The sequence below is a fragment of the Tenrec ecaudatus genome, chromosome 3, assembly GCF_050624435.1.
Source record: "Tenrec ecaudatus isolate mTenEca1 chromosome 3, mTenEca1.hap1, whole genome shotgun sequence".
In the NCBI taxonomy this organism is placed as follows: domain Eukaryota; kingdom Metazoa; phylum Chordata; class Mammalia; order Afrosoricida; family Tenrecidae; genus Tenrec; species Tenrec ecaudatus.
In genome coordinates this window covers 25,652,647-25,661,624 of record NC_134532.1, presented here as the reverse complement: position 1 = coordinate 25,661,624, position 8,978 = coordinate 25,652,647, and the positions used below count along the sequence as shown (strand labels likewise).

General features: G+C 39.2%; 1 protein-coding gene across 1 annotated transcript; it reads left to right on the top strand.

Moving 5' to 3' along the window:
• The first annotated feature begins 6,837 nt into the window (after window positions 1-6,837).
• LOC142443188 (uncharacterized) lies at window positions 6,838-8,856 on the top strand. The gene is made up of 3 exons (XM_075544714.1): window positions 6,838-7,177; window positions 7,442-8,214; window positions 8,296-8,856. Exons 1-3 carry the CDS (start codon window positions 6,838-6,840, stop codon window positions 8,854-8,856), a joined length of 1,674 nt encoding a protein of 557 aa, XP_075400829.1.
• The last annotated feature ends 122 nt before the right edge of the window (window positions 8,857-8,978 follow it).

Genomic DNA, 8,978 nt, shown 5'->3' with positions numbered 1-8,978 from the left:
TGGACTGACTACAGTCCAGAGTTACAGGTACCAGTTTTGTTCGGTAACAAATAATTTGGTATCAGAATTAATAGGCTACACATTGGTATTCATATTAAAAAACCATGTAGGCACATTTGCTCTTCTTCAGGGAAGGCCTGTTTTTCCTGTCCCCTATTAGACATTTTTCCTTCTAAACGTAGGCTCATTTGTTAGTTCTATCTTTACAGGCTCCTGTCAACTCCCTTTGGATATCCTCTTCTTGATCTTGCCTGCCTGTCCCACTATCTTGGCTGAAAAGCACTTTTTGTACCTGTCACCATTGGCTCTGTCACTGTGTCCCTTCTACCCTGGTCATTGTCTCCATTGGTGCAGCTCTTGACCCCTGAATAGTACAGTTCATTTTTCAGGAGCATAAGTAGACCAGTCCCTATGAGGTAGAGGTTCAAGATGGTCCATGATTTGCTCAGTAGCATCGCAAAAAACTAAATAGTCACGAAGTAAATAAATCCCTCTTCAAGATGTGGAAGATGGTGTGTCCCAAATCTGTATACAGATCAGATATCTGTCTGTAGAATTCTCCTGATTAATGTGTTTGCAAAGGCTGATGAACCACATCATCAGGTCAGACAACAGTCCACTGCCTCACAAAGTGAAGTTGTTGAATCTGGTCAGCTATTAGGTTGCAGGGAGTGAGGAATCCAAATAGGAAGGTGAGACAGCAAGCTGCTGGCTCATGGAGTGGAGGAAGCTCTCAAGTCAGGTCATACAGGCAGCTCATAGTTGCCATTCAAGAAAATGGCTCATATTTTTGGAAGCTGACAAATCCCTAATCCATGAGTTCATTTTGAACTCTGTGGCTGCAGGGGCTAACAAAACCAAATGTGTCACTCTCTCACCACAGCATGCCTGCTGGAAGTTCTCTCTCTCCGTCTGGAGATGATGGCTTCTTAGCCCAGCCTAGCACCTTCCCTGCTTAGGCAAGATTATGAGGGCTCCAGAGGTCTACCCAATGGCATTAGAGCTTGTAGAGAATGTGATCAAAGATGACAGGTTCAAGAGCACCTTGCAATTAAAGTTAAGGCAAAGGTGGCTGTGAAGAATTTGTCCTAATGTTGTCAAGAGTAGATTTTGCTAAGGTGTCCTTTAAGAATGTAGAAAGTTGTTCTGCATTCCTGAAGGGAGTTATTGCCTATGATTATTCTGATAATGGTTCTGAGTTATAGCTTCTTGTTCCTGATCCCAGGTTGTACCTTGTTAATTTTAGACGACTTTGATGTATTTGGTAAAGTTTTATTTGGTAACAGCATGTAATTTGATATCAGACAAAGAGTGGAGTGGGAGGAATGACTCGAGTATTGACCAAATATGTGGGAGAGCTGAGGTATGTTTGACCACCCCCATCTGAACTGTTCCTGATACCTATTGCCACTGAAGGTACAGAGCCTCTTATAATGGTGATACTGGTAGAACTCATTCCATTTCACAATGTACTGTAACTTGTTTGTTAATATAAACAAGTGTGTGAATATAAATCTACCTTTATGAAATAAATCTGAGGCATTTTTATCTACTTTGTGTGAATATAAATCTGAGCTATATCTAGCTCATTCAGATAATTTCACTGGTACTCAAAAAGTCTAATTTTATGAATGGGTGCATTATTTCGGAGCATGGTGGTCCCAGCACTCAAACGGTGATCCTTAGGAGTGACATTGCAATCGTGGCAAATAGTGAAGACAGAGAGCAGACAGTGGGGAACAGGGGCTCCTCATCCATGTCAGGACTGAGAAAGTGAATGTATTTTCTAATGGGTCTATATAATTGAGCTTATAGATCTTTCCATAAGGAATGCACATCATGCAATTAGTGTATACGTAGTCAATGGGTAATGTCATAAGCGGGTAACATAATAAAGAAGCAAGATGGCGAGTCACCAACTTTACCTAGTGTTAGTTGACTTCAAAACCTCTCTGAGCCCTCCTCAGGTATTTGCTACATTTATGATGGGTTGGACTCAGAATCTGATTGCTCTGATCTACAGATAACCTTCAGGCATAGTGAAGTAGCCAGGCACAGAAATGATTCATCTACTATGGTAGCTCCTTTAAGACTGCTCCTTAATGGAGAACTATTGTTGGCAGAGCACATTATTTGATCTGGAAAATGTGTATATGAAAACATTAATTTCTAGAACAAAGGAGATCTTTGTGAAAATAGGGCTAGTTTTCCATCCCCATGGTTGCCAGTGTCGAAATAAGGTCAAATACACTTTCTACCAAGTTCTCAGTTTACTACACATTATGGAATGTACAGTTTTCATTACTGTTTTGCTTTCTTTGCTATAAGATATTTTTAAAAATCTTCAAATGAAAAATATATCATTAAATAGACTCCCTTTACTACAGGAATCACTGACATTCAGTGACATAGCTGTAAAGTTCACCCGGGAGGAATGGCAGCTCCTGAACCCTGCTCAGAAGACCCTATATCAGGATGTGATGTTGGAGAACTATCGTAACCTGGTTTCCATTGGTGAGGAGAATTCTCGAGTCATTGACCTCGTCCCTGGCTTTTCCTATCTTATGTGTTAAAATCTTTGCAGTGTCTGTGGTGTTCCAAAGAAGGTAGATTCTCATTGAATTCTCTGGTCCTTTGTTAATGGGTAAGGTCTTCTATCCTTGAGAGAAAAACAATATTTTTGTTCTTTTGAACATGAGTTTCCTAGAACTACAACATTCTTCAGGCTTTACAAACTTTAGGCTAATTTTAGTGTGTCTAAGATGTTGTAATTTCTCATACACATGTTATCTAGTTAACATTGAGAAGGTTTCTCTCAACTCCAACAAGGAGAACTTTGGTCGGTATTAAAAACAAGCTATAGTGGAATTTTTCAGGGGTATGGTTAAAATACCTTTAGAAGAATTGGCTGGCCGAGTTGATTCAATTGGCAGAAGGCCTCACATCCATGGTTGGTATCGGAAAATGCATAAAAGTGTGTGCTTCTTTGAATGTGAGAGCTCACTTTTCCTAAAGTTGAGAGAAGTACTTCTGTAGCTCTCATGAGATTAAATTTCCAATTATTTGATTTATATTATTGTATGTTTGCTTCCATAATTTTCTTTCTTTAAGATTCTCAAAACTTTCCCTGTTTTATATGCTTCTACCTTACTATGAAAATCCATCGTGCAACCTTCTCTCCAGAGAACTCTGAATTTGTAACTGTCTTCTGAATACAGCACATTCCTCCCCTACTGAGTGAGAATGGATTGCCCTTTGCAGTATGCAGCACCATCTTGCATCTTGAGCTCCCACCATAAACGGGTCTCCTTTGTGCTTCCTTAGCTTTCCCCTAAAGGTTTTGGTGTCCATTTTCTCATTGGTTCTTGTCCCTTTAAAGTTTTCTTCATTCTGGTGAAATAAGTTCTTTCTGTTTTCTAATAGAGATGGTCAAATTGCCTTCTCTGTTGGAATTCTTTAATGGATGCATTTCCCTATATTTTACTCCTTTTGGTGAACCACATTTACAACTTCTGTTATTTTCAGGTATCTAAAGTCATCTTTCTAGCAAGAAAATTCGTATCAGCTTAGGATATACTTTAGCATTGTTCCTCCAATTTTTTTTCTACTTGTAAGATTTTTTTTAAAATTCGTCTGTTTCTCCGATAATTTTGTAAGTGGAAAGGGCATTCTTGTTTGTTTTTTTTAATTAAATGCATGTCTGCTATATATTCCTTACTATACAGTATGCCTTTGCTGCTTTTAAAGAGCGGTTTGACTGTATGTTCCAACAGATTTTTTTTGTTGTTATTCATATAATGCACAGTATATTCACTATTGCCCTCTCATTTTCTGTCTATTCAACATTGCTCTCTCTTGTTTTCTGTCTTTTGAGTACTCTTCTTGTTTCCATATGTGTGATGCTGTCCTTGGTGTCATCGCACAACTCATCTTGTTTCAGTCATTAGTCTTCAGACATCAGTGTTGCCTTGTTTTGACTAATGAGCTTCTCCATCATTTCATTCAATAGATGTGGTTGATTTGATTTTTGTTTGTTCCATTCAGAAAGATCCATGTGTTTAGTTTCCATTTCTCTTGTTTAATAAGGAATTTGCTGTGAATTCATCATTGGTCTCAAAATTATATCAGTGAACTTATGTGTCATTCTGTCAGTAAGGCCACATTTTCCAACTACTAATACCGTTCCCAAATTTTATAATCATCAGTGTACATGATTGTATGGTTGATCAATGTCAGCCTGCAAAAGTTATGAGATATTTTCTATCTATCTATCTATCTATCTATCTATCTATCTATCTATCTATCTATATACATTTATATATGTATATGTATTCAAATTGTATTGGGAGCTCTTAAAGATATCACAACTTTCCACAGTTCAATCACATCGAGCAGTGCTGTACAATTGCTACCACAGTTTCAAAACATTTTATTCTTGAATTCTTTGATATTAGCTCCTCTTTATCCCTTCTTTCCCCACCCTCAATTTATTTATTGTGGAAAACAGAACCTGGATCAAAGTGTAAGCAGCCTTATCTCTATACTCCTTACCCCAGGACTTGGACAATCAGTACTAATGTTAGAAGAAAACTTCCACAGCCCCAAGGGTAAAGCTAGAGCTGATAATGCACAATCTCCAGATAGAGTTTTCACTATAACTGCCCTCCAGTAAGATGCTAGTATACAGCCCCTACAGGCGCCTTTCTTCTTGCTACTTAGCTAAAAGGTGCCTAGTTTTAAAAGCAATCAGATTCCCTTTATTGCTATCACTCAAGTAATCAACTATCCCTTTGTCTCTTATATCCCCTCTGGATGGGTTCTAAGGGATGGTTGTGTAATTGAAGAGCAGATATAGAAAGAAATGCATTGTATTATTTCACCAATTTATATAGTTTCAGGGCATGCAGCCACCTCCTGCAGACACACAAATACACACATACAGACACCTACCTATATAGCAAGGTAGGCAGTATCTTTATCCCGCAGGTCCTGGGACTAATTTGGGTGAGTAACTTAAGACCCGTGCTGAGGCTGAGGGCAGGTGGAAGGGAGAAACTGGTCTCTGAGCAGGGAGAACAATAACAACATTTCTGCTCTTGTAGTTAAAGCTGGTGGCAGATAGTAATGATGCTTGTATGAGGCATCATTAAGGTAGCGCGATAATGAAAGGATATTGTGAGTATGATTTTTCATTAGGAGAATGTGACTGGGTCTCTTCTCTAACTTACAAATGTGAATGCCTCGCTCCAACCAGATACCTGGCCTTCCAATCTTCGTGAATTCTGAGAATAAAGAATTGGTCTGCATCCATTCCCTTCTTGGTCTTCAGTTTCCCACAGCCTGGTACTTATCAAGAAGCGTTCTAAAAGAGTTCAACATATGCCCACATTTCCACTTGTCCGTTCCAATGTGTCTGTGTCTTTTGGAGGCTTGCACACCTGGTTACTAAATGAACTCACTGTTAAATGACCGCGCTATCTTATTCCATCATAGGAAATGAAGCCACCCTACCCTGTTTTTGCTGTCTGCTTTATCTTCCTTAATTGTACATGCTATTCGTATGAGCTCTTTCAACTATGGGGCTGGATCCCATACTTTATGTTTGCTTAAACAGTTGGCGCACAAATGTAATAACCCGAGTAGTAATTGCTCTTATTGAAGGCATATGAGTTTTAAGCGTCCACTGACAGAATGGTACTTCAGGGAAGATCTTGCAGTGTACTTTTTGATGATGAATATGATGCCAGTCTCCTTTAATTTGTCAGCCTTAGCCTTATAAACCACTTGATTATCTGATTTAAAATAGCCAATTCCAGTCTATTCGTTGAATAATTCATACATTATCAATTTTTAAACATTCCATTTTGTTTTGACAACTGCAATTTTTTTCTCAATACAATTTCATGTATTCTATGTTCAAATTATTAGAGGATGTTTGCAGCTAATTTTTCTCATTTTCAGTCATGACATGTCAACCACTGAGGGTCCCTAAAGCTCCCCTCCATCCACATCATTACCGTTGACTGTACTTTGAGGATTTAGTACTTCTTCAGTGTTATTCCATTGCCATTAAATCTGAAGGGTTCATGTTCTAGAAGTAGATAGATCACCAGGTCTTCCTCCCAGCCCCTATTTCTGGAGATTCCACTAATCCCTGTGCACCACGGGTGATCCTGCTTGTATTTGAAATACTGGGCAGCAGTGCTTCTGGAATCACAGAAACATGCAAGCCACTACAGGACAACTCTGAAAGATGAGTGGTCTAAGTTAGAATACAGACTCCATAAACATAAAGAATATGTTTCTGAACCATAATCCCTTTCATATATACCTGTGAAAATTGTGTTCTCCCAAGTAGAACATTCAGCAATTTTCACATTCCCAACTTTATGTAGTACTTAGTTGTCTTTCAGTAAAGATTGATGGAGTGAATATATCTGATCTCTACCAACTGGAATTAGCAAGCCTTAGCACCCCTGCAGTCTATTGGTCTCAGTGTCTTCCTTGTATTACATTTGTTGTACACTTTCATGTACGTCTTTAAGCAAATACCAAATCCATGTTCATTCATCACTTTCATATCCAACGTGATTTCTACAATAACTTTTTATCCTTTGGATTGTTTACACAATTGTATTTCTTCCTGTGGGCAATAAACATTAATCATAGCATTTTATTTATAGTAATATAACAGGGATGTTACTAAAGATCAACTTTGTATCAGTGCATATTTTAAGATGTCCATTGTAAAGATGTTGAAAAGAGTCAATGTTCTTTCCTTTAATAGAAATCCAGAAAGATGATCATTTGCTTGAGGACTTGCAATGTGAAAGATGCATGGACAGAATGGAACGGTGCTATAAATGTAATACATTGGAAAGTATTGTTTCTCAGCAGAAAAATAATTTTCCTCCAAAGGAATATTATGAGATGTTTGGTTTACATGAAAAAATCGTAAAATCATATACAATCATTCTGGAATCAAATCAGAACAGAAGTAACAAAATACAGAAGTCAGTGCTCAGTGAAGATGAGAAAACTTTTCTCCACATTGAACAAGAGCAATTTTGTACTGAAATGAAATTCCCTGAGTGTGAACCACCCAGGCTCATGAATTCACAATGCATTCAGCATCAGGAGTCTGATGAAATTGAGAAACCACACATAGGCGATAAATGTGGGACAACCTCCAAGGAGGACTCTATGCTCTATGAGCACCATATTACTGATATACTCGATAAGACCTATGAATGCAGTCAGTGTGGGCAAAAATTCAAGAAAGTGTTCATACTCAATGAACATTACCAAAAAAGTCATGAAGGACAAAAGCTAGGAAAATGCTTGCAATGTGGGAAAACTTTCCACAGTGTATCACACCTCAAGGGACATCAGGAACCTTATGTGGCAGGAATGTCCTATATATGCAGTGAACGTGGTAAAGGCTTCACCAGGAACAGTGATCTCACTGTTCATCAGCAAACTCATACTGGAGAGAAACACCACATATGTGGTGAAAGTGGGAAAGCTTTTATCAGGAAGAGTAAGCTTACTGTTCATCAGCAAACTCATACTGGAGAGAAACCCCATGTATGTGGTGAATGTGGCAAAGGTTTTATCCAAAAGACTGCTCTCACTTTTCATCAGCAAATTCATACTGGAGAGAAACCCCATGTATGTGGTGTATGTGGAAAAGGCTTTATCAGGAAGACTTCTCTCACTGTTCATCAGCGAACTCATACTGGAGAGAAACCCCATGTATGTGGTCAATGTGGTAAAGCCTTTCTCAGGAAGGATGGTCTCACTGGTCATCAGCGAACTCATACTGGAGAGAAACCCCATGTATGTGGTGAATGTAGCAAAGCCTTTATCAGGAAGACTGCTCTCACTGTTCATCAGCGAACTCATACTGGAGAAAAACCCCATGTATGTGGTGAATGTGGAAAAGCCTTTATCTGGAAGACTGTTCTCACTTCTCATCAGCAAACTCATACTGGAGAGAAATCCCATGTATGTGGTCAATGTGGAAAAACCTTTCTCAGGAAGGATGGTCTCACTGTTCATCAGCAAACTCATACTGGAGAGAAACCCCATGTATGTGGTGAATGTGGAAAAGCCTTTATCAGGAAGACTGCTCTCACTTTTCATCAGCGAACTCATACTGGAGAGAAGCCCCATGTATGTGGTGAATGTGGAAAAGCCTTTATGGGGAAGACTGCTCTCACTGCTCATCAGCAAACTCATACTGGAGAGAAATCCCATGTATGTGGTCAATGTGGAAAAGCCTTTTGCAGGAAGGATGTTTTCACTGATCATCAGCGAACTCACACTGGAGAAAAACCCCATGTATGTGGTCAATGTGGAAAAGCCTTTACCTGGAAGACTACTCTCACTGTTCATCAGCGAACTCATAATGGAGAGAAATCCCATGTATGTGGTCAATGTGGAAAAGCCTTTATCAGGAAGGATGTTCTCACTGTTCATCAGCGAACTCATACTGGAGAGAAACCCCATGTATGTGGTGAATGTGGCAAAGGCTTTATCCAAAAGACTGCTCTCACTTTTCATCAGCAAATTCATACTGGAGAGAAACCCCATGTATGTGGTGTATGTGGAAAAGGCTTTATCAGGAAGACTTCTCTCACTGTTCATCAGCGAACTCATACTGGAGAGAAACCCCATGTATGTGGTCAATGTGGTAAAGCCTTTCTCAGGAAGGATGGTCTCACTGGTCATCAGCGAACTCATACTGGAGAGAAGCCCCATGTATGTGGTGAATGTGGAAAAGGCTTTATCCGTAAGACTTCTCTCACTGTTCATCAGCAAACTCATACTGGAGAGAAAACCAGATGTATGTGATGAATGTGGAAAAGCCTTTATCTGGAAGAGTAAGCTCACTGATCATCAGTGAGTACATACTGGAGAGAAACCCCAAGTGTGTGGTTAATGTGGCAAAGGCTTTACCCAGAAGACATCTCTTA

Bases quoted from the DNA above. Each gene is read 5' to 3' on its own strand.
- LOC142443188 (XM_075544714.1), top strand. From the start codon at position 6,838: ATGGACAGAATGGAACGGTGCTATAAATGTAATACATTGGAAAGTATT. The intron at 7,178-7,441 runs GTGGGACAACCT...AACGTGGTAAAG, and splicing joins ACCACACATAGGCGATAAAT to GCTTCACCAGGAACAGTGAT. The intron at 8,215-8,295 runs GCTCTCACTGCT...TTTTGCAGGAAG, and splicing joins AAGCCTTTATGGGGAAGACT to GATGTTTTCACTGATCATCA.